This window comes from Triturus cristatus, chromosome 4_2, assembly GCF_964204655.1.
Source record: "Triturus cristatus chromosome 4_2, aTriCri1.1, whole genome shotgun sequence".
NCBI lineage: Eukaryota > Metazoa > Chordata > Amphibia > Caudata > Salamandridae > Triturus > Triturus cristatus.
The window spans coordinates 467,786,883-467,814,042 of NC_140586.1; the positions used below are offsets into that span (position 1 = coordinate 467,786,883).

The following is a 27,160-nucleotide window of genomic DNA, read 5'->3' on the forward strand; positions in this document are numbered from 1 at the left end:
CTCCTGTTCGTATTGAACTTTTGAAGTTTAGGTGCCATTTTGTTAGTTAATTATTGTTTATTTTTCATAAATTGGATAGGGATTTTTATTGTGCTATGTTTTTGGCTTTTTGACTGTTTTTGGTATTTCCAAGTGCTATAGATATTTTCAGTTTGCTCTGTGTCATAGCTACCAGGGGTTGATCTCTGATTTAAGTTACTGAAAACTTTACTGGACATAACAAGAATAGCGACATTAATACTTATGGTGAATCATTATCCACCCCAACTAATAACCCACTTTCTCACAGTACTGGTCAACTGGTCACTTTAGGAAAAAGGCCACTTACAGCTTGTTGTGACCCTGTAGCCACACCAGTGGTCGACCAACTGACCTTTGGAGTCCACTGTCCTGGGTTGCTAAGGCCTCCTCTCAGATCAGAGTCAGCAGGTCCAGTCATCTTCTAATCATTTGCAGGTCCATAATGTGTTCTGAAGAGGGGGTTACAGTTATGCTTGTCACCTAGTGAGTGAAGGTGATTCCTGACTCCTCCCTAGCCAGTGGGGTAAAAAGCCCAGGGGTAACCTTGTCCATTTATGCACCAGTTACTGTTTGCCCTACTGCAGGCAATCCCACAGTGCCCCTTAATTCCAACATGGAAAAACACTTCTCGCCTTGGCCTTGAGCCTCTGTGCCACTCAGATGTGTGGGCAGGGTAAAAAGCTTTCTCTGTGACCACTCAAAACTGATTGTGGGGATAACTCTTCTCCCATTGGGTTTGGTAGAACCCTGGCGAGAGGGACAAAGGCCAGATCTCTCCAGGTGTCACTTGACATTTACTTGTGACAGGGCAGGCCCCTTTGAAGTTAAATAAGTGCCTGGGTCCACTCCAATTGGTCTTCCTGCCAGTAGAAGAAAAAGACCTTCCCACACTAAGACCGTTCGTTGTCCCTGCCATGGTAGCAGTTTTCACACGTCATTAAGGTCAAACACGTGGATTGACAGCTGGTGGACAGCTAATGTAAATTGGTCTCCAGGGTTTAGGGAAGGGAAAAGGTAACCTACATTTCCTAAATATCTCTTACAAATTCAACTTTACCATTGAACTGGGCTTATAATTGAGATTCAAAATAATCTTTAATTGACTTTTGTACCTTTACGACTTTACGACTTTCGGGATTCTCAAAAGGCATTTAGTAGTAGTAAAGTTAGGAATCCTAAGTTTACTACTACTAAATGCCTTCTGTGAATACCAAAAGTAGTAAGTTTAGGATTTTATCTCAGATTAGTTCTGTGAATCGGCCCCAATTTGACTACAGATTTAAGTCTTTTGCTGCTGTAGCCCGGCGACACTTGGTAGATATGAAGAAATGTTTTACAGGCCCACTCTGGGATGGCACAATAGATACTGCAGTCCACGGGTGGCCTTTAGCTTCCTGGCAGTATAAACATTTTCTATACTATATACTAGGAACTAATAGGCAAATTAAAGACGTCAATCAAGGGTAACACAATTTAAGCATTTTTAAAGGAGGAGCATGGGTACTTTACTCATGCTTAGCAGGGGAAAGTGCCCCTAGTTCTAAGTGCTAATCAGAACAAAGGAACAAGGCTAAGAGGGATCAATCTCGTTTATTTTTACTTATACTCAAGAAACAATTAATTTTCTCGGTAACAACTTATTTCTTATAAGGAACTATATTCATCAAAATTTATCAGGGACGAATATCTCTTGGTGAACATCAGAACACTTCAACACAAAATATAGACAGATTTGCACAAACATGAAGCAAAACAACAACCTCTATTTACAATTTCATTCAATCATATGAAATACAAATACACATACAATTTATGTACACAACAAACTATCAAATATCAATTCCCCTAATCGTGGTTCCAAATCTATGTATACTTGTTATTTATAGTAATACATTTGGAGGAAATCCTTTTTGGCATCCGAGGTATTACTCCTCTCCTATTGTTTTATGTGTCTGCCAAACAAAAATAATTCTTGAATCAACACACTTAGTGGATTCCTCCTACGTCAAAATGTCGACGCGTTCGCGTTTCAGCCTCCAAATATTTGGCCTCTTCAGGACGGGGATAACAAACTATCTGGTTCAAGTCTGGGCCGGTATTACAGGGGCAGTACGCAAAACAAAGTCTTCTCAGTGTCTCAAAAAATAATTAATGCCTTGTTCAGGTCCAGCTTGACCTCTCATGTGGCGTAACGTAACTTCAATATCTTTTACATCTGGTCCATTGCCTCAGTATGTAAAAAATCGCCATACGTCTTAATCAGCAAGTTTCGGGGTCGCTTTACAATTGTTCCACTCGATCCCTCTCACTCGCCCAATGATACGGGCTCGCGTACACGCCTCTGATTCCGCCGCTTCAGTTTCACCAAATGAGACTTAGTTCTAAGTGCAGCAAAAATTATAGGTAAAAATTTGGAGAAAACCACACAAAGGTGGTCATTTCCTTCAACATTGTTCTAAAGTTTACTTTTTCACTTTTGCAGGGGAAATACGTATTGGATTTTATTTATTTTCTTTTTCGTTTTCTCCTTATATTTCTTTGAACTAAACTTATTGGTTTAATTTCCCCTCAGCAATTGAGCATCCTGAAACCTGATATGATTTAAATATTCATTGGAATTTTTCTGAATTAAATCCATTATTGACATAAAGATTTTTAGAGATTACGCATTAATCAGAAACATAGATGCCAAAAGCTTTAATTGAGTGGCAGTCTCCACAACCTTACACAAAACCACTGTCTTTTCTATATCTTTTGCTGACGCTTTCATAGTTGATAGAGAATCATAGTGTGCACATCTGTCACTGTGCTTTAAAAATCTATTTTAATTTGCATGGCAGAGTCAGCAGTATTTCTCCCATGCTTACTGTGTCTGCTGCAGTAATTGTTATTCATTGACTCATTTTTCATGCCATCTGAGAGATCCATGTCAGGCTTCTACAACTGATTATCCTCGATATGCTGGTACTCTTTTAGTTCTTCAAAATCTACTTTCAAACACCATGTTGTGATCTGGGCAGAGAAATCATGTAGAAAACTATCTTTCTCTAATATTCAGTAATCTTCAATGAGATGATGCGGACTCTGTGATGGCACACATTTAGATTTAGCTTACCTTTGGTATGTGTGTCAATAATAATGTGTATCATTTCACCCACAAATTTCCAAAAGGGAAGAAAAGGTGGACCTTAGTAGAATATGTGTACTTCCTCTTGCTCAACACTACCATGCTTCACAGACTAAATGTTGTAGTATGTTTAGTAGTATTAAAAATAGTATTACTCATGCACTACAAAATACATTTCACTAACCTGCATGTAGAAATCTCAACCTCTCTTTTCTGTGCAGAGTTCTCCTCACAACAATGAAGTCTCCAAGCAAGTATGCATATGATTTTATAGTAAATATGGGAGCAGTAACTGAAAAACTGTGAATGCTGATGCCTAAATGGAAGGGGTTTAATGAGGAGTAAGGCGGGTTTAAGGAAGGGCTGTGGTAGGGTTTCACAATGGTCATGTTCCCACCCACAAATGAGTAAGCACATTCCTGTATACACACCCCAATTCTAAATTACTGGAGACAAAAGAGACGGTTGTAAATGTACTCCAATTCAAACTTGGACAGTGCCCAGCACCACATATGGCCAACTACAGGTACTTGAATAACTTTGTGTTGAAAATAATGTAGATAAGGCCTTAAAATAGAACCCCATAGATAATATTGTTATACAGAAATTAATTCATTTGAACTTTTTAAAAATATGTATTCATTTCATCATCATCATTTATCTTTATTTCGGTCACTCGGACCATAAAAGAATACAGCGTTAATACAATAAAATCCTACATACTATAATATACAAACATAATTCAGTTGTTTTTAAACAAAAACAATTAGACTAAAATCATCACGATAATTCATTTTTGCTTCAGACAATGCATGCGAGTAATCCACATTGATGTTAAAAATTTAGCGACAGCAAATACAGTTGGAGCAGAAAGATCTGTTTTCAATATTCTGAAGGCTGGGGAATGCTGTCTAACGCCAAGATTTCTGAGGAGAGGGCGAAGCCAGTAATTCCTTGCTCTCTGGTACGCTGGGCAAAAAAATATGACATGCAAATCCGTCTCACGCGAAAACGCGCAAGCGGGGCATAGGGCTGTATGATCGGAATGTGCCCAAAGAATCGTATGCGCCCTAAGGGGGAGAGTGCTGTATCGCCATTGCATATATAACTTCCTTGTTAGTGAAGGGGCCATATCGTTAAAAATTGGCTCTAGGTGGTATGAGTCTTTAAAGCCCAGGAAGTAACCGGTTTGGGACCCCTCGCGTGCACTCATAATAGCAATTCGTAAGTTATACTCGTAGTAAACCTTCGAGATAAGTTTACGTGAGACCCTGGGACATGCAGTCTCTGGGTCATGCCACAATTCTGGCCTACCCAATGACTCGCAAGTATGCTTAATATAACTTAGCCATGGGATTTGTGTATTATTGTAGAGGCGCAAGATCTCTAGGAGCTCCGCTCTGAATTTAGAGAGTTCCGGCGAGGACCATATTTTGCACCAGAAAGTTAAGGGTCTGAGACCCAACTCCTCAGAGATCGGTCTCAGACCCAGATCTAGTCTGAGTGGCAAAAGGGGGGTGCTTGTTGGCAGAGCTGCCAACTGCCTGAGGAAGTTGTTCTCCGTTACCTGCAGTTTCTGCCTGGGCGTATGCCCCCATATTTCGGCTCCGTAAATCACTGGCCCTCTGGCCTGGACTTTATAAATTTGTATGCGTGGGCCAAATGACCTGTACGTCATTCCTTTGGTCATCCTGGCAATTCCACCCACCAGCTGAATCAGTTTCGTGTTTGCCTTGGTTTTGTGCGGATCCCACGTCATGGACTGGTTGATTACTACCCCCAGATATTCAAACGTGTAAACCCGCTCTAATCTGGAGGACCCTATGGAGGGGCACGCGCGCATTGTGGAAGGCGGATTGAAGATCATATACTTGGTTTTTGCGGCGTTAATCTCCAATCCGCGATCCGCACAAAAGCCCGCGAACCCATCCAGCACCCGCTGTAAGCCCATGGGGGATTTGGAAAGCAGCAGGGTGTCATCTGCAAACATGATGGCAGGAACCCTACTGCCATCCAACTTGGGGGCATCGATGTTGCTCAGGTCGTTAAGATGGTTTATGACCCCGTTGACAAATAGGCAGAAGAGGGTCGGTGCAAGGACACAGCCCTGTCTAACCCCCCTGTCAACGGGGAAGGCGTCCGAGAGAGTGCCTCATCTTCCACATCTTACCCTGGCAAAGTTTCCCTGGTGTAGTCTTCTCAGGATTGAAAGGATATCGGGGGGAACCTCGAGGTCCATTAACACAGCCCATAATTTATCCCTGGGCACCAGGTCGAAGGCGGCACGCAGGTCCACGAAAACCGTGTATAAGCTGCCGCCCTCGATCAGTACAGTCTTCCAATATAAAAGGTTCAAACGGAAGATTTGATCGGTAGTGGATATGCCTCTTCGGAACCCCGCTTGATATGGGCTCATAATCGCACTCTCTTCAATCCAATCATGGAGGCGATTTAGCATAAGTCTTCCAAAGATCTTCTGTGGCACATCTATAAGGCTAATGGGTCTGTAGTTGGTTGGGAGCAGAGGCAAACCCTTTTTGAAGATTGGGACAATCTCTGCGCCCAGCCAAGTACCCGGCATAGCCATGCCTCCCAGGATGACGTTAAAGAGAATCGCGAGGTAAGGCGCCCAGACATCCGGTTCCTGCTTGAATAAGTCACCCGGAATCCCATCCAAACCTGGTGCCTTTCCTGATGCCAGCCCAACCACAGCTGCACGAACCGCCTTTATTGTAAACAGCTCTCCATTCCCAGCGGGACAGTGCAATTGTCTGGAATTTACCCTATCTTCCTCAGGTGATTTATAGAGGGACTGAAAATGGTCCTGCCATGCCTTGGCTGAAATATTAGGTTCTATGGCAGATACCAGTTCCTCCGAACCTGTATTGACACAGCGCCAACATTTTCGCGAGTCCCCATAGGCCAGGAAGTAGTAAGTTTAATCCATTTTTCGTGCTCCCATTCGCTTTTAGCATTGGAAATCAGGGATTTATAAGCTGATCTCCTTGCCCTAATTTCCGCGTTGCCCTTTCCCTCTTTGATTGAGGTCACGAGATCGGTTTTTGCCTTGCGGCAAGCACCATTGTACCAGAGGGGGCCAACGGTTTTTCCATTTAACCTGGTTGGTTTTCTGGTTAAGCCATCAGAGAGCGATTTAACAAGAGCAGCATGTATCTGCCCCAGTTGCATGTATACGTCCTGTGTAATTGCTTTCAGCTTGAGTGCCTCAACCTTTTCAAATAAGGGAATTACCTGCGCGTATAGTTTAGGTATCTTCCAAGGGTGGGAAGCTATTAGCTCCCACTTCACTCTACGCCTATTGTTCTCAAGGACCAGGCTCTCCGTGGTAGGCTCCCTTTGTTTCCCCCTGGCCTTTAGCTCAGGGTGGTCATATACTAGTTCAAGGGTGTTAACATTTAATTTAATGGTAATAGTATTATACATACATATATAAAGAATAAATAGTATTTTATGGAAAAAATGTTTAGTGTATTTACAATTTAAAATGTATTTAAATGTAATTGTAAAACGTGTAATTTGCATGTTTTTGGTAATTATATTTGAGTAACTTTTAATATGCAATAGAGAAACATAAATGGTTCACTTTAGATGAGTATTTTATTTTCATTAAATCTTAAGCAATACATATCATTTCATTAATTTAAAATAATAGATATTTAGTTGAAACGTATTTAAACAGTGCTGTCACTTTTTTTATTTGACTCTACATTAAAATTAAAGATAATAAATTAATTTACATTAAAATGTGATATAATGTGCTTAGTAATTTTTGCCTCAAGTTGAATAAACCTTGGCCAACCTCCCTATTCTTTACAATGAGGAAGTATCTGCCCTGACTGCATACATGTGAAAAGTGACAAGTAGTAATTTTACACTCATACATTAGGCTCAACCCCTGAATTGAGATGGTGGAAGACATGTAAGTCTGCACTAAATGGTGAATAGCTAAAAGCAGCAAATGTACTACACAGTGTAAGAGTAAAGTTACATGTGTAGATTTACTCACAAATACATTTGCCTATGTGAATAGGCCCTGTAGTGTATAGTCTCCAGAAGTAATTTATGAACATGTTATGACCTACCTTGTTTTAACTTTAGTGAGCAACTTTATTTAAGTCAACTTTTGAAATGTAAACATCTATGTGGAATCAATTTTACACTCAAAGGAGTATAGAAAACCTGCTAACAATAAAGCATTTATGCCAAATATATTATTTGATGTTTGGCAGCACAATTAATTGTATTATGTTTGCCTGCTCTATCATTATCTGTACTAATGTGCTCAATTTTTTGAAAAAATATTTAGTATTGTGTTTTTTATACTTATTTGCGTGCATACTGTTTTCAGTTTTTTATGAAGCTGGCTCACACGATAACTGATTTGATTCATAGTTCAACAATGATTTCATTTTAATGAGGGTGATCTTCATAACAAAATATTTCCTTTGCCATTTTATCTAGATTAATACCTTTCTTTTAACTTCTCTTAGATAAATGAAAAATATTCTCTGTTTTTAAAAGATCAACATTACCATAAACAAAACCATAGGAACAATATAGAAATTAAAAAGTATTGGGCTAAATGTTGAGCTGTGAAGTACTCAATGTCTAAGCTGGGCTGCAGCACTGTTGTAGGTGGAAATGGTCACTATCTGAGAATGATCTGACAGAAAGGGGAAGATCCATTTTAGGGCTGATCCACAGATAACAAGATGAAAAAGATTTTCCACCAGGATGGAGTATGAAACAGATTTGAAAGCTTGAGAGAGGTCCAATACAATTAATGTTGCATGACATTCAGCATTGAAGACAGGTATAATATGTTCATTTGTGGCCAGAAAAGCAGTTTCAGTGCTGCAAAGCATCTGAACATCAATTGTGAATCATCAAGAAGACATTCAGTTTCCAAAAAACTGGAAAGTTAACTTGTAACCTCTTTTTCCAAAGCCAGAAGCGAATGAAGCAATATAACCCTCTGATTTGCCATGACTGTAGGGCCTGCAATTGACTTGTTAAGCAATGGAGCACATGTGCTTGTTGTCTCAAAGAGGGCGCTGTGATAGAAATAATAGATCCATTCAAAAGCTGACTCCATTATGAGCCAATAAGATCTCCCACAGTTAAAAAATGGCTAGAGAGCAAATGTTTCCTCAACAGAACTGGAGGTGAAGTTAGAGAGAGAAGAATTCGATGACACAGGAATGGCACTCAGCTATAGTCTCTGAATCGAGGTATACATTAAATTATTGATGTGTAGGAAACATTTCTTTTTTGGCAATAAAACAGAAAATCGGACCTTCACTTTTTTTGACTTTCCGTTTTCGCAATGCCCTCCACCATATTTACAAAGGGGCGGAAAGCAACTTTTTGTGGCTCAAACCCCCTTTGTAAATATGGTACCCTTTTTACACAGGGATCTGCGGGATCTGCGTGAAAGGGGCATGCAACGGGTGTTGCTGTGGGTGTTCCCATTGCTTTGTGATGCGAGGTGTAAATCTGAGGCAGGGCCAAATGCAATAACAGGCGTTGGAATGGCACAACGAGGATAAATACTTTTACTTTTCATCTTTTTTGCTTTTTCTATGTGTGCTGCATTCTGCAAAGTAGCAAATTGCCATCATTGTTTGTTTAAGTGCAGGAGGGGACACCTAAAAGCAATTGTAATGCAGGCACCCTTGCTCTGTGGCGCAAGAGTGTCGGTGCTAGGCAGCTGATTTTAGCGACAGGGAGAGGGAAAACAGGGGAGGAAGCTGTATTTTCTAAATGGCGGACTGTGGCACTACAAAATTTGCCATAGCTCTGTGCTCCGTCATATCTTTGTGAAATGTGAATAAAGAATCACATATCGACCCTCAAATACATGAGGTATAAATTTGTTTTACAAATGGAAATGCCCATTTAGCAAGTCCATGTCGACGTCTGTCGACGTCTGTGATTTATAAAATGTAGTTTCCACTTAAACAGATTAAATCATCAACTATTTTCATGTGAGTAAATCTTCTCACAGTGGTTGGGAGTGTGTGATACAGCGTAAGAATTCCCTGGAAATTTACGAACCCACACAAATGTACATGTGAGTGGTTAGCCCAAACTTTCGTGGCTCATTCCTATCCTTGAAACTGTCAGATATTTACTCTTCCCAAGGTCAGGAAAAAAATCATTTACAGGCTGGTAATGTAAAGGGAACACTATGAAAACAGGTATGGATACAGGAGAAGAGGTTTTTCCATTGAATGGAGAAAAATGCACTATGTGCATTTACACTCATTTGAGACACTTGTCCATGTGTAAATGTACAATTTCCAACTCCAGTGGAAAATAGACGCACGTCAGCAAGTAGCTGCATTAACACATTCCTGTGGGAAGGCCAAAAGCACCATGGATGGTGTCAGTGGGACCGACATCTCTGACAGTGGTAAAAAAATTCTATTAGACCCTGAGTATCAACTGTGTTTCACCGAAGTGAACCGTTTCTGTTCTTGAGAAGTGGTGCCACTCAGCATTTTTCAGAGCCTATTTTATCAATTTCTTTATCCAGTTAATCACTTTTATCTTATTTAATGTCAGTTGTATTCTGTAAATAGAATTCGACTTACTTGTACTGTCTATGGGACTGATTGACAGCGATCACTGTAATTAAGGGCAGATTTCTGATACCCTGCAGGTACTTTGACAAGTCGTGCTATCCACAAAAAGGCTCATAATATGTCTGAAAAGATACAGGTTTCCAAGCATACTATTGCACCTGTCATATGACTTTGTTTAGGAGGCTCATTCTCCCGTGTGGAGTGGTACATTGCATACAATCCTGCACAGTGGAAAGGTCAGCCGAATATTCAAGCACACATGTTTCTAGTTTTTTGTTTACTTTACGGGGAAGTGAATTCTTGCCTGCAAAGCCTCTACTGGCCACAATGAGAGGCAACTGTTCCGATAATGTGCAAAATGTAGCCCTAAAAAGGGAGGACTCTTCCAGAGTGGCTACAGATTTCTGATCACCATGCTTTAAACCTTGAGAATCGACGCTACAGCCATTGTGTAGTTAATTGAATTCCTGCTATAGTCTTAGGGGCAGATTTATGTTTCCTGGCGCATCCCTGCAAATCAGCAGGGATGCGCCAGGAAAGATGCGTCACACAAGTTTACCCTTGCGCCACCACAGATGCGCCGCATTTACAATGCAGCGCATCGTGGCGCAAGGATAAACAGATGCGTGACGCATCTGAGGGCGTAAGGGCGGCGCATTGCTGGAGCCGCGTCGCAAGCACGACGCAACTCCAGCAATGTGTAGAGGCTGCCCATACCTAACATGCTGCGTCATGCCTTACGCCTGCTTCAAGCAGGCGCAAGGTTTTGACGCAGCAGCGTCGGAAAAGTGACTGAGTGAGATCTTGTAGATTTCACTGCGTCAGTTTTCCGAGGCTTTTTCCGATGGAACGCCCACCCTGCATACATTAAACCTGACGCAGGTTTAATGTAGCGCAGGGCTTTACAAGGTGACGCATCTCTCTAGATGCGTCACGTTGTAAATAAGGCGCAACATGGCGCATGGTTTACGCCGCCGCTGCGTCACAAAAGTGACACAACGGCGGCGTAAAAGGGACGCAAGTCCCTCATAAATCTGCCCCTGAGATCGGTGTAGTTGATTGAGTGGACGCTGAAGTCTCAGATTTATGTAGTTAATTGAAAACAGTGGTACATACACCTTAACACCATATGAACCAATCGTTATGTGTTGTTGTTTGAAAAATAAAACAAGTGACCTTATTTTAATGCATTGTCATTCTAACAAGTCTAGAAGAGTATGGAGGAAATCCCGATGAATCTCCAGTAAGACACATTTCAGTTTTTTTTAATTTTGCATCTCAAAATGCCAAAGCATATGAAAATGCAGAACTTACTTTTTATACTTTTGAATTGTAAGTTTGCTTAAGTTGATTTGCACAACTCTCTAAACTGAAGGATTTTAAACACTTGAAGTGTAGCTTTGTCAAGAGGTGAAAGAATCACGGTGCTTTCTTCAACCAACTTGTCATTGATAATAGATACTCTAAATTTGAGGGGCATTGTGTGTAAGTGGTAGAACAATAGATGATTTATGAATAGAGATTTCTAGCAGGTTAGTTAAATTATGCTGTACATTACTGGGAAAAATATTTTACAGCACTGTGGAAGATACGAAGCTGCTTAATGCAGGATTGGATCAAAAAAGGTGTTGAAGAAAAAAAGTTTGGCTATTGCAGAGGTGGTTGGTGGGGTATTGGTCCTCGTTTCAGTGCCAGAATGCACATTTGTTCCATTGTTATGTACACCAGTACATTCTTATGAGCCAAAATTGAGGTGAGGGTTAGTAAGTGTTCTGTGCCAGCTTACTTTGCAGTGAGTGAACTATAAGGTGATGTGATACAAGTTGTTTTGCATTTGGATTTTAGAAAACATACATGGTTTCAACAGTAACAAGCAATATACGGTCATTTGATTATATTTGGGGAGAACAATATTTTATTTGATTTGTTTTGTGGTTTCAAGCAGTGGATGCATGACCCAATGATCATCAGAATGCTTTAAATAGAGGGCCGGAAGCTCTAATCAAACAAGAAAATTACATAATAATAAATCACTTAAACAAAGTAGAAATAGATTTAAAAAATGTAAAAAACAATAATAGACACGACTAAAGTTATGACAATAAAATATATCATAGGTAACAAAAGAGATTGAAATAGAATTTTCATCACAAGCCTATATTGTAAATGGAGAGCCAACTATAAAATATGTACAAACATATTTCTTCAGTTCACAAGAGGTTTGTGCCGCCGTAACATCACTTTTTTACACTATGGTGGCGCAAGCCTCTCAATCATGTCTATGAGGGGAAGCAAAGCCACTCTGCATGGCTTTGCATGGCCTCATAGATTTGTAGTAAGAAATAGCAGCACAAGTCGCTGCATTGCCTTACTCTGCGTCAAGGAGGTGTTCCATGGGCGTTGCGGTGGGTTTTCCCACGCAATGCCAATGGATTTTGACGGTGCCCCAGATTTACTTAATCACGTAAACCTGAGGCAGTGCCAAAACCTTACGCCTCCCCAAAGTAGGCGTATCAAGGATAAATATTTACTGTAGCACACATGGAAAGATGAAAACACCTCTTGGGATTGTTTTTGTGCAGGAAGTTGCCCCTTCCTGCACAAAACCAATCCTTTCTGCAAAGGAGGCACCTTGCACCATGGTGCAACGGTGCCTTTGTTGGCACTAGGCAGAAAACAATCAAATATATCATAGGTAACAAAAGAGATTGAAATAGAGTTTTCATCACAAGCCTATATTGTAAATGAAGAGCCAAATATAAAATATGTACAAACATATTTCTTCAGTTCACAAGAGGCTTGTGCCGCCATAACATCACTTTTTTGATGCTGTGGTGGTGCAAGCTTCTCAATCATATCTATGAAGGGAAGCAAAGCCACTCTGCATGGCTTTGCATGGCCTCATAGATTTGTAGTAAGAAATAGCAGCACAAGTCGCTGCATTGCCTTACTCTGCGTCAAGGAGGTGTTCCATGGGTGTTGCAGTGAGTTTTCCCATGCAATGCCAATGGATTTTGACGGTGCCCCAGATTTACTTAATCATGTAAACCTGAGGCAGTGCCAAAACCTTACGCCTCCCCAAAGTAGGCGTAACAATGATAAATATTTACTGCAGCACACATGGAAAGATGAAAACACCTCTTGGGATTGTTTTTGTGCTGGAAGTTGCCCCTTCCTGCACAAAATCAATCCTATCTGCAAAGGAGGCACCTTGCACCATGGTGCAATGGTGCCTTTGTTGGCACTAGGCAGAAAATTGTGCGCCAACGCAGGGGGTAAGAACAGATATGCAATGCAATTTTCCTTCAATAGGGCGAGGTCAGTTATGGTGCCACTGTATGGAGGAGTAAGGAAAATAACCTCCTGATTGAAAGATGTGAATGAACGTCTCAAATAAACACTTGATGCTAGAAAGTAAAGTTTTGGGTGCCTAACACATACAGTTGGATTTTAGTTTACATAATCAAAAAGATTTAATGAAAGGTACAGTAGACAAAATTAGAAAGCAGTCAGACAAACAACTGAAATGAGGTAATCTCTCAAGAGACTACTTCCTTCAGAGATTATATCTTTATGAATGGTACACCTCGCATCACATGAATTTGTGAAATGTTTAATCAGGGCAGTATTGTGAATAAAAGCAGAGGCCAGGAGAGATGCAGAGTCGTGGCAATCACTCCATGAATGTTGAAATCACCACAATGTTATAAGGCAGTTGTACATTATGGTTTGTGACGCATTCACAAGAGTCAAATTGTTATCTGGTGGGTGACCTATGATGCCTTTTCTGCAAGTAGAAATGGCAATACATTTGAGTTCCAAAACCAGACAGTAGAAATTGGGAAAATATTCAGGTAATAACAGTTTTGTTTCAAATGAAGTACCTGTATACATAATAGGTAGTCGGCCTGCGTTTCACCTTTCTGGTCCAAATGGAAAATGTAATAATCAGGTGAATAAGATCACCCGTACCAGACTGGCATAATTCATTTAGCTAACTATCTCACAGGAACATGAGGTCGAGGCTCAGGGTGATTTTAGTAAAGACATATCTGGTTTAAATTTACAGAAATGGATTCATCGGCAAGATCATTGCAGGAATCCTTCTAGTCACAGGTAGTCATCTTGCATGAGAGGGAGGTTGACACCATTCTAGGTTAGAAGCATTGCAGTGTTAAAACACTGCATCATGATCAAGATTACTCATGGTCTAGTTATAATTTCTCAGAGGAAGATAACTTTGTCAACTGTTTTGGGAAAACGGTAGGTAAACCTCTATGTCTCACCAGATTTAATGTAAATCCTTATTTTGTGTAATTCCTCCTAAATAGCATTGCTATACTTTAGCTCATCGCTAATCGCTAAACATGTCAAAAATTAACCATAATGGTTAGTTATGATGCTCAGCACTAGTAGAAAATTATGTTTCGAAACATAGGCCATTATGTATCTCATTCATAAAGACTCAAGCCTCCAATGTCTATTTGTGATTGTTAGATTTCTTATCAAATTTGATGTGATTATGATTAATCTAAATATCAGCTCAATGCTTTTTATTAGGTAGGAATAATTGGTAAGCCGGTGTTAGAAATTTGATTTTTGGTTGGCAGAGATATGCACCCTGTCCAAACAGAAACCACAATCCTAGTCAGATACACACAATAAATGAACCTGTGCACAGATACACACCATATTTTAACCTGTGCTCACCCTCTGGTAGCTTAGCACAGAGCAGGCAGGCTTTATTTAAGAGACAATGTGTAACACTTCAAACAGTAACACAGTAGAAACATCCAAAAAAGACTCCACACTAATCTAGAAAAATAGATTATGATTTTATAAATAGAAGAAGACCAAAACAATTAAAATTCAACAAATTAAAGTCGAGATATAAAATGTCAAGTTTAAAAGTGAAAAGTAGCGCTTACAAGCATTAAGAGCATGTTAGAATTGGGTCTCTAATTGGGCATCAGTAGGGACCACAATCCTAGTCAGGGTAAGCTGGATACACACTAAGAGATAACCTCTCCACACCCTCTAGTAGATTTGCACAGATCAGAAAGACTTATCTAAAGAGGCAATATGTAAATTATTTGTGCAAAACACACACGCACAGTAACACAATGTAAGCACTACAAAAATACTCCACACAGGTTTAGAAAAATAGTGAATATTTTTATGGGAAGAACAAGACCGAAATTATAAATATCCAATAAGGAGAACTGGAGTAGTTAATTTTTAAAGAATAAATCAAGAATAGTGCTTAAAAGTCAATAGCGCTAAGAGGTTACTTGAGGTCACGCTGGACTGGCGTAAAACAGTTCAGGCCAACAGTGATGGAGGGCTGGCCGGCTACAGGACTCAGGCAAGATCCGCTAACAAAGTACCTTGGACGGAGTAAGTGTTGACGTCAAAGACATGATCCGAGGAGTCGAGGAGGAACCAAATCATTGTCTATCCTGAGGATGGAGGTGAAGTGTCACTCTGACACGTGCAGTCAATGCAGGCGTTGGTATTGAACCCCTTTACAAATCAGCTGCTGCGTCGATGATGAGCAGCGCTGTCCATCGGCGTAGAGCCGCAGAGTCCCTCAAGGTGATGTCTTCGATCGGCTCCTGCATTGGTGTTGGAGAGCAATGTGTTAGTTCTGATCAGTGCAAAGTTGGCAGTCCATCGATTTTGATGATTCTGGGCAGTATAAATCACCTTTCTACTGCCAAGGACTGGATTGGCACCACTTAGCAGGGATAAAACTCATAGATAGTCCAGGTGTTCATGCGGAGTTGCAAGAAGAATTTGATATCTCTGAGACTTCAAAACAGGGGGCAAGCCAGCAAGCACTTGGAGTCACTCTGGGCTCAAGTGAGATGGGTACAGTCCTTGTCCTCAGCAGGACAGATATCAGCAGGCAGCAGGGCAACTCAGCAAAGCAGAATGGAGCTCCTTCAGAACTTCAGTCAGGCAAGGGTGCAATCTTTGTGTCAAAGCAGTCTTTGCTCCTGGAAGAGTTTTTCACAGGTCCAGTAGTGTACTATCTTGGTCAGAGCCCCAGTACCTACACACAAATGTGCCTTGAAGTGGGGGCTACTTTCAAAGCAGTTCCTTGAGATGCCCAGGTCCCCTTTCATCCTGTCCCTTTCTGCCAGGCTATCTGTGGGGGCTAATCAGGACTATGAGTGGGACACAGAACACTGCCTATTAAGGTGTAAGTGTCAGCCCCATACCTCTTCCTGCAAAGGGAGAGTTATCAGAATGCACATGAATGCATGGGAGTGCTCTGTCACACCCACCGGTTTGTGGTTGTCAAGGGGGAATGCACAAAGCATAGCTGTCACCCACCACAGACTTGTATTCTAGACAGGCTGCAAAGCACACAGAGTAGTAAGAGCAGACAAAAGTTAATTTTCTGTAAGTGGCGTTTCTGAAATAGTAATGATAAATTCAACAATTTAGCATTATCATTCCAATGATATGATACATGCCAGACCTACTCCTTTCCAATAAGGATTGCTGATCACGTGTTCTAAGGAATTCCTAATCTTAACCTATGAGAGGGGTAGGCCTCACAGTAGTTAAAAACGAATTTGGGTATTTTTCACTACCAGGGCATACAAAACTTAAAAGTATATGTCCTATCTTTAATTAGACAACACCCTGCCCTATGGGCACCTAGGGCCTGCCTTGGGGGTAACGTATATGTGATGAAAGGGGGTTTTAGGCTTGACAAGGGCTTTTAAATGCCATGTCAGCATGGTATTGTAATCTGCAAGCACAGGGTCTTCAATGGCAAGACAGAGACATGTTTTAGAGTGCTACTTGGGTGGGTGGCACAATCCGTGCTGCAGACCCACTAGTAGCATTTAATTTACAGGTCCTGGGCACAGGTAGTGCATTCTTCCAGGTAGTTATAGCTAAATTAAATATGCCAATTGTGGATAAGTCAATCAAACCATGTTTAGGAGAGAAGCACATGCACTTTAGTGCTGGATGGCACTGGTTGGGTGTTCAGAGTCCTAAGGAGAACAAAACAAATGCAGCAAAATTGGAGGCAAGCAGGCAAAAAGTTTGTTGGAAGACCACCCTAAAGCTGTCAGGTTTAACAGCCTGAAATTCTAAATCTTTGGTAATTTGGAAATAAGAATATGTATGGGCCTGATTACAACTTTGGTAGTTCTGCTTGATGAATACAGGCCCCAGCTAGGCCCGCAGGACACAAGGGTTCGCTCTCCTGTAATGGAATCTATAAGGAAGTTGGCACGGAAACTGCAAAGTACAAAGACAGCGTTTATTAACCCTTAAGGGTGGTCCTACAATCCATACAATACCCTTCAGTATTGCATAGAGTAGCACAAAGAACTTTCGTACACGGTCCCCTTTTATACACAACAGAGGGGCTCATAAGTGGGAGGATACAACATGAGGCGAAGAATGTTACCTTTTATGGACATTTTCAATACAAGATCAATATGTGGGCGGAGCTGACATACTCCTTAAGCCCGCGAAAACATGGTCAAGCAAGGACTAACTGATAACAGATGTGGTCAAGTCTGGGCATGCGCCAGACGGACAAAGGAACTATTTATAGACTGTTACTAGGCAGATTAAAAGAGCAACTAACACAAAGATAGGACTCTCCTCGTGTTGCGCACGTGGAGACATGACAATACAAAATGGAGTCCAAACTTCAGTCAACATAACGAAAGAGACATGTGTAAGGCAGGAGAATTCATGTCTTTAGTAAATGCTTAATCACATCGTAGTTGCAATTTACAACAGACGACCCTTTCAGCATTTACTGAAGACATCCGGTTTGTTAGGATAATCATCGTATATATCAATTATCATCATCTCTTCTACTTCCTTAGCTAAACGTTTCTGATAAGTGACATTGGCAATAGCTTTCTTATCGGGGATACAGAATGATACACATAAGGAACAGAGCAAGGGACCACATTGGACACAGATGTAGCAAGAAAACAGAACTGCTATAATTATACAGAGACCAGTTAAAACCTTCCAACCCCAAGCAGTGATCAATGCCCAGAACCATCCAGAAAAGGACCAAGTGCCGTTTTCTGTATGGATTTCAGCTGCAATTTTATGCAACCTGTTGATTTCATTATAGACTGACGGTGTGTGGTCAGGAATAAACACACAGCAACTACTTCCGATAATTTTACAAGCTCCACCTCGATCAGCTAACATAACATCTAACACCATACGATTCTGCAATGCAACAATTCTGGTAATCTGTAATTCTTCCGTAAGATTCCCAAGAGCAGCAGCGGTTTGGTTTGTCACAGCCTCTACCACTCTTGTTAATCTTCGAACTTTCCTACTATTTAGGACAGCTCCAACGAAGAAAAACAATCCTAAATTAAAATCAATATACTGCTGCAAACTGGTGTCAGTCTGGTCCACGTCATCAATTGATAGAGTACGTTTATACCTATTTACAGTCTTAACAACTTTAAATCCTTATGATAGGATGCAGGTGCCAGAAATACAGGAGGCAACAAAAATGCTACATAACATACTCCGGACCAACCGGCTGGCAAACGGTAATAACCTTTATTTCCGCATACAAAGTATGTATTATGGGATGCTAAGAAGGTACTGTTATTCAACCCATCGATGTTTAATATGGTAATACAATCGCTAACACCAACAGGAATATAACCCACACTTTGGACACACAGGTCCGCTTGAGCTTGTGCCACTTGAATCACAAATTTGTCTTTTCCCACAGTGTCTCTGGTGTTCGTGAAAACATATGGAATCGATTCATTGTCTGGTCGATACTCTTCCCATTCCCAAATTGTCCCATTCGCTTGCGGATATCCATCTTTATCCTGATGACATTCTTTATTGAGTCTGAAGAGTAATCGTCCCACTGTGGGTTTCCGAGTGGCAAAAAGCAAAGTGTACCATGCTCTACAAGAGCCATTATGAGAGAAAGGAAGAGGTATGAATGGCGTTCCTCCTTTCTTCTGATGAGCTGGCATCATACCACATATCCAACAGTTCGTAGCATTTGTGGCAACGTGGGTATGATGCAACATCTGGATGAAAGTGTTATTCAAATAAGACTGACGATGCTTCAATTCTTGATACGGAAGGGTATAGAAGTAGTGCTCCGCAGGCACTGGAGTGGTCAACACAAGCAACTCTCGAGCAGGAGTCACATCCTCCACAAACCATGTGGTTATCCCAACAATAGCTACTGTGAGCATAAAACCTGTTGCACAAAGGATCTTCTTTTTCTCCATGTCAGAATAGAGAATCAATATCTTCCTGAAACTAAAAGGTTTGTCAGAACTCTTCCCCTTGGGCAGCGGTCGATTTCTTCACCAACGGGCCAAGACGGGTGTCGCTACACTAATGCAGGGCTGATCCCCCCCCTTGCCTCATTGGCTCTCCGTTTCACTAACCCAAGGGCCGTTCTGACAACATGTCCCGATACTGAAGGATTATCTTTCTTGGCCTCAGATGATATCGCCTTCCTCCAGGAGCCGCGTGGTCCGGAAAGAGCTCCTCAGCGTCGTTCGATTCCACAGCACGGCCTTTCTCTGTGGTCAGAATCTCTCGTTGATCGGTCAATACAGCAGGCTCCACCAATCCGGGCGGTACTTTGCGGCAGTGCAGGGAATGGATCCAATTCTTTCTGTTGGAAACTCGCACAGCCGTCCTCGTTGCCAGTAAGACTTGCTCAGGACCAACCCATCTCGGCTCCAGGCTGTTCGTCCTGTCAAAGATTTTCACCATGACATAGTCTCCAGGCCGGAGACTATGTCCTTCGCCGGTGGACCGATCAGGGAGCGCCTCCCGGACCTGTTGATGAATAGAAACCAAGTTATCCGTTAACTGTGCCAGATAATCATTCATCATTACACAAGGTACATCATACACAGTCTTAGGTTTTGGTGGACCCCAAATATTCATTGGACGTCCAAAGACAATCTCGTACGGTGTAAGACCGATTCGAGAGTGCGGTACCGACCTAATTGACAACAACGCCAGCGGTAAAGCATCTGGCCAAGTCAAAGACGTCGAAGCTTGAATTTTAGCGATCTTGAGCTTCAGTGTACCATTATACTTCTCGACTAGTCCTGCAGATTGAGAGTGGAATACTGCGTGGAACTTCTGGGTGATGCCTAGACCCTTCAAAACATACTTTATAACATCCGCTATAAAGTGGGGTCCGTTATCACTCCACAGAAGTCTACAAACGCCATATCGAGGGAAGAACTCCTTCAACAGCATCTTGGCGGTAGTCATTGCAGTATTGTCCTTCGTAGGGTATGCCTCAACCCATTTGCTAAAGGCACACACCACTACTAGAACATACTTCAAATTGTTACAACGCTCAAGCTGGATGTAATCCATCTGCAAAACCTCAAAGGGTGCAGTAGGTGTTACAAACCCTCCTGCTGGGGTTCGAGTACCCTTTCCTGGGTTGTACCTCAGGCAGATCATACAGGTCTGCACCACCCTCTTTGCCGTGCTAGCAATCTCTGGATGCTCCCAGACTTGGGTAAGCAATTTTACAATTGCGGAAGCTCCAACATGTGCTAGCCCATGTGCCATCTGAACCATAGGTTGTACAAAAGCCGTGGGTAATTTCCATCTATCCATCTGCTTATTTCTCCAGCAGCCCTCATCATCCAATTCTCCCTCACTGGACCATTGCTCCCGTTCTTTGTCAGAAGCGGTCCTCTGTATTTCTCGCACTTCTTCCTTCGCATCATGCCATCTTTCTACTTGCGACTTCACTACATACATGGCAGTAGCACCGGGCTGCATCGCAGTCTCCCGCGCCACCCGGTCTGCTAACGCATTCCCTTCTCCAACTTTATCGACTACTTTCCTATGGGCGCTACATTTAACGATGGCAATTTTCTTCGGATATGTCAATGCAGTTAAAAGATTATGAACTAACTCCCTATGCATTATTTGTACTCCATGTGACGTTAAGAACCCTCTTTCCTTCCAGAGCAGGCCGAAATCGTGCGCTACTCCGAAGGCATAGCGGCTATCTGTATAAACATTCACACACAATCCTGTACTGAGCTCACATGCTCGTGTTAATGCTATCAGTTCCGGTGCTTGAGCTGATTTCTGTGGTATGCGTGCTGTCTCCACTATTGTTTGCAATGTGGTAATCGCATACGCTGCTGAAGTCGTACCATCTGGTAGCTTCAGGCATGACCCGTCCACCCACAGTTCTCCATCTACATCTGAAAAGGGCGTATCCTGGAGATCAATACGACCCTTTGTTTGTTCCTCGGTCACAAGGATACAATCATGTGCTTTCCGTGCCTCAGACCGAGTCTCGGGGTATGGCAACAATGTGGCAGGATTTAACGTCACGCACCTCTTTAACGTAATGTGAGGAGCCAAAAGCGTCAGCTCATATCCCGTTAAACGGGCACTGGTCAAATGCTGCGTCTTTGTCTGATTAAGCAAGGCGTCAACAGCGTGGGGGACTAATACCAACAGCTTATGAGATAACACAATTCCCTCGCTTTGGCGTATTGACACAGCTGTTGCCGCAACCGAGCGAAAACAACCAGGCAATGCTCGGGCAACAGGATCAAGTACAGCCGAAAAATATGCACAAGGGCGCTGCTTGTCGCCGTGCATCTGCACTAAAACTGATAATGCACATCCATCTTTCTCATGCACATACAGCGAAAAAGGTTTGGTATAATCAGGAGTCCCTAACACTGGTGCTGAACAGAGAGCCTGTCGCAGTTTCTGAAAGGCAGTGTCACACTCATTCGTCCAAGGAAGCGGGATAGGTGTGTCTTTTGTCAAAAGGGCTAACAATGGCTTAGCAATGTGTGAAAACCCTAGTATCCATTGCCTACAAAACGAAACAAGACCCAAAAATGCATGCACGTCCTTCTGCGTGGACGGCGTCGGCGTGTCCGGAATCACTTGGACACGATCTGGTGTAAGTGCACGCCCCTCCTTAGACAAAAGGTGACCCAGATAAGTCACCTTTGGTCTACAGAATTGCAACTTTTTCCAAGAGACTTTGTGATTGTGGGATGCCAAAAAGGAGAGCAAGGACAACGTACTCCTTTCGCACAACTCCGAAGTGTCGGCCGCCAACAAGATGTCATCGACATATTGAATGAGGGCGACACCCTCAGGCAGAACAAAGGAGTCCAATTGTCTTTTCAAAGCTTGACTGTAAATGCTAGGGCTTTCTGTGTAGCCCTGAGGGATTCTACAAAATCGGTAAGACCTATTATTTAGAGTGAAACCAAAAAGGTATCGACTATCGGGATGAATGGGAATTGAAAAGAAGGCATTTTTCAAATCAATAACTGAAAACGTGGTCGCCGTAGGCGGGACCAAAGTAAGCAACGTCGTGATATCAGAAACCACTGGGTACTGAGGTATCACGATCTTGTTTACTTCTCTCAAATCAATGATAAACCGATAGACTTTGGCATCCGTATCCTTTTTCAAAATGGGTAGAATCGGGCTATTACAAACGTTATAGGGAACTTCTTCCACTACTCCCACCTTAATCAAATCCTGCACAATCTATATAAGAGCCTCTTCCCCCTCCTGCGAAATACGATACTGTGGAAGGCGTGGTAACACCGCCCCCTCCTGGACACTAATGTGAACAGGCGGAATCACCATCTGTCCCACATCAGTATCCGAGGTGGCCCACAGAGCACAAGGGAGGGTAGCTAACACAGCATCTTCTGTAACCACACACATCCGTTCAGACAGGGGGTAATTGTCATTCAATATCACCCGCACTCCAGCAGGGGAACAGCGGATCGTAGCTCTGAAGTGCTTCAGCATATCAAGGCCCATAATATTGTCCGGCGTGTTCGGGGCAAGCAAAAACGGACAGGGTGCAGAAAAGGAATCAACCTGAAATGTGAGGGGCCGCGAAAGAGGGCTTCGGGAGAGTGTACCATCAAACCCTACCGATGTAACCATTAAGCCAGATGGGGGAGCCCTCGGAACCAATTGTTTAGACAGCGCACTACGAGTCGCTCCTGTATCCACTAGGAACTGATCAGTAGAACCCAAAACCTCAGCTGATACGTAAGGACCCTTCTGATCAACCGGCACCTCAACTGATTCTAACCCCCATCCAACGCATTCCTATGCATGCTGAGAATCATGGTACCCAGAACGGTCAATCCCAGACACTTGATACTGGTTTTGTCGATCGAAAACATTAGACCTATCTCGTTGCTGCCCGGCAGGGTCAAAACGAGCGTGATCATTAGAATTCCTTCTAAAATTCGAGAAACCCCCTCTACCTCTCGGGCCACCCTGATTGTGTCCCTGACGCGAAGCATGCAACGCTGGGCAATCTCTGGCCCAGTGTCCCGATTGCTTACAATACGCACATTGATTCCTATTCAGATCAGATCGGCCCGAGGGAGGACCATAAAATCCTCCCCTACCTCTATTTACACCCCGTCGGGGCGGACCATATACTTGTGCTAACATCACCTTTGTTTTTAAATCCTTCGATTTCTTCTCCTCCTGCCCCTTCGCTTCTTGCTCCTGGCGCTCATAGTACTGAGCTATAGTCAGGAGGGCTGTCGGGGTCGCAGTGGACCAAGAACTTTCACTCGCTTTTAGGCGGGCTGCAATCGCCGGTAATAAATTCGCCACATATTTATCAGCAAAAAGGTGTCGACCCGTGTCATCCGTAAGAGACTGACCACTAAAATCATGAAACGTCTCCTCAAAGCGCGTAAAGAAATCTGCAACTGATTCATCGACTTTCTGCTTGCACGAGGCTAGCATATTCCAGTCAATCTTTTTAGGGGGAATGATTGTCTTCAACTTAGTCAGAATAGCAGCAGGGAGATCTAAGATAATCTGAGGTGGTTTCTGCGCGGGCTTTCTCTCCCTATCCTCATCCTCAAGCTCAGACCATCGAGCCTTAAAAGCGGCAGCATCATCCACCTTCCGCACAGATCGCCACATATCTGGTGGTAGAATAAGCCCAAAGAACAAATCTATATCTGCTAGGGTCATAATACAAGAATTCAAGGCCCCCTCGACTTCTTCGTAAAAGGCCGCTGGATTCTTGCGGGGATCAGGCAACGCATTCTTTAATGCCATGACGTCAGCCCTGTGCCAGGGAGTATAAACCCAATTATACACAAAATATCCCTTAGCATCGGCGGAGGTAATATCCGAGCTAGTCCCCGTTCCTTTAGGAGGAACATACAAAGGCGCCGCCTCTCGCATTGGTTTAGCATGCACTAGATCGCTCTTATCTGATTGAGAGGCAGATGAATGGCCGTCTCCGGTACGCGAATCCGACCGCTTCTCCTCCTCGAGTTGTTGGCGTGCTTTCTCTTTAAGGTCTTTCGTTGCATCCCGCAACGCAAACAGTCGCCGAACCGCCTCCGGCGCCTTAGAGGGAGAGAAAACACCATTACGCAATGCTTTAGCATCCAATACCACATCGTCAGGTTCAAAGACACTGGAATATTTCCGAAAGGCACCAATCACTTCATCAGAAAAGTGTCCCAAGAAATACAACCTTTCTCTATCCTGCCACGACTCCCAAGAATCCAACAACTCAGCAAGGGATAACTTGCCCTTACATGCACGATAGGAAACCTGCCGAAGCTCACCCATTCGCTCAGCCGATAACATGGACCGCGTGTCTACCTTACTCGAACCCGATCCAGAATCTTGTGGCCTCGGGGCAGACGCGCCGACATAAGGAGGCGGAGAACGATCTAATAAATAAAAATCATCGTCATGATTATTAAGGACAGGATAGAGTGGCTGACGAACAGCATATTGACCCGAGACTTGTAACCTGCGTTCTTTCTCTTGCTTCTCCGTCTGTTCTCTTTCCTCCCGACGCTTTGCTTCCTGCGCTCTCACATGATCATTCTTTCGTTGCTCTTTATCAAACAGCGCTTTCTCACGTTTCTCTCGCTCACGCACTTCCTTCACCCATAATCGCACACATTCAAACATGTCTTGACGAGCACGCCGTTTACACATACACTGTTCCACATACTCAATCTTACGCATATCAAACGACCCATACAACGGCCACCGTAACTCAGGATCCTTTCTGGTATATTTCCTCCATACTGTGCTGTACATTATGGAGGAAAGACCATGCTTCACATACATATCCCTATTAGGAGTCCCCTCTGGGGGAGCTGGAGCAGATTCCTCGAGGTTTAACCGGTTTCCAAAGCAGCAGCACCACTTACGGAGTGCGCTAAAAGCAGGCATGCTCAAAAATAATGCAGAATATGCAGTATTATCAAAAAATGGCACTTAAACGTTGTGCCGTTCAAAGTTACACAGTTCCGGAGAAATATCTCCACATTACCTGCCTATATGTGTTGCAACGCATATATTCTCACAATAATCAATACAAGATATGACCGGTCATCACAAATCAAACTCAAATAGCCAACCCAGGCTTCAAAAACTCGGAGCAAGTACCGTACAACGGTTCTTACCAATCAAGAGTCCAGATTCCAACTGCCAAGCTCCAAAATTCGCCCAAACGGCTGTCACGGCAGGACCGACAGAAGAGGTCTCAGTCGAGGACCGGCGCCACCCAGATGGTCAGGTCGGAAGGGAAGGAAGAAAAACCTCGGGATGCCAGGACTAAAATGCCTCTGGCAGTGATCACATCCCCGGCCAAATTCCTCACCTTCGTCGCGACCAATCCTTCGAGCATCCGAGTCGCCGATGAGCCCCACGTGACGGGCGCCAATTGATGAATACAGGCCCCAGCTAGGCCCGCAGGACACAAGGGTTCGCTCTCCTGTAATGGAATCTATAAGGAAGTTGGCACGGAAACTGCAAAGTAGAAAGACAGCGTTTATTAACCCTTAAGGGTGGTCCTACAATCCATACAATACCCTTCAGTATTGCATAGAGTAGCACAAAGAACTTTCGTACACGGTCCCCTTTTATACACAACAGAGGGGCTCATAAGTGGGAGGATACAACATGAGGCGAAGAATGTTACCTTTTATGGACATTTTCTGTGTTCAAAATATTTTATTGAAATTTTATAATGAACATCAACAAACAATACAAGATCAATATGTGGACGGAGCTGACATACTCCTTAAGCCCGCGAAAACATGGTCAAGCAAGGACTAACTGATAACAGATGTGGTCAAGTCTGGGCATGCGCCAGACGGACAAAGGAACTATTTATAGACTGTTACTAGGCAGATTACAAGAGCAACTAACACAAAGATAGGACTCTCCTCGTGTTGCGCACGTGGAGACATGACAATACAAAATGGAGTCCAAACTTCAGTCAACATAACGAAAGAGACATGTGTAAGGCAGGAGAATTCATGTCTTTAGTAAATGCTTAATCACATCGTAGTTGCAATTTACAACATGCTCCGGTTTTGCACTTGCACAGCACAGCACAGTCAAAGCCACGCAAAGATTGCCGCCTTATTACGAGTTGAACTTGTGTTGGCAGACAGACCTTTTGCTGTTCCAAAGGCGATGCCCTGAAAATGGAAACCACAATGGGAATGGCAAAAATGTTACAGCACGGAATGGACTGTAAAGTTCATGCCATTCCGGAACTGGGGGTGCAAGCAGACAGGGGATGCATCCCCAAGGCGGGGATATGGGGATCCTGTAGGGCCCCCTTTGATTCCCAACTGCCAGCCTTTTCATGGCGGGCTCACCACCATGAAAAGGTCGGCTGTGGGGAAACTTGAAATATGCCCGGCGGGAATTCACCAGTCCAACTCAGCATATTGTATTGACCCTCTGCTGCACCACCGCCAGGGAATGGCAGTTCTCTGGCACAGCCGGCGGTCCACCACTGGAAAGATGCAGAAAGTCATAATCCACCAGTCAGACCACTGCCCCCACGAGTCTGATGGTGCCTGGACCCCAGAATCATAATCTGACCCTTAAGATATGTCCAATATAATAAGACACAGTTTTAATGTCTCATTGTTAATTTTATTTCATTAAGTACTGACTTACAATGTGCTTCTAAAAGAGATTAATTTTGGATTTACTATATGTAATCATTCAGAACTTAATACCATTGTTTAAGGTTTAAAAAAATAAAGTCTCCTGTGTCTTCTTTTCTAATAGAAAAAATTCCAAAATGGCACAAGTTCATGCTTTTCTTCTCTGTCCAAAAGTAATAGTACATCAAGCAGTCAATCCAATAGTGAATGTGGTTCAGATGTGACAGAAGACCAGTTTAAGTCAACTTCTTCCCAAATGGTAAGTGATTTGCTGATTGTATGTATTTGATCATTTTAGTATATTTACAGATTTAAGTTTGTAATGGCATTTTCAGGGGTTTATTCAAGAGCACCTGCCCGCATCATATACTCTTCCTCTGGCTAAAGGTATATATTAAACATATTTGCAT

General features: G+C 42.8%; 1 protein-coding gene across 4 annotated transcripts in view; it reads left to right on the plus strand.

Annotated features, from left to right (window-relative positions):
- LOC146834561 (vitellogenin-1-like) overlaps positions 1-27,160 on the plus strand; it is a 977,187-nt gene that overhangs the window by 528,619 nt on the left and 421,408 nt on the right. For all 4 annotated transcript variants that reach the window (XM_085601961.1, XM_085601964.1, XM_085601963.1 and 1 more), the window contains one exon: positions 26,875-27,009. In XM_085601961.1, coding sequence (XP_085458087.1) covers positions 26,875-27,009 — 135 coding nt within the window. The remainder of the gene's footprint in view (positions 1-26,874; positions 27,010-27,160) is intronic.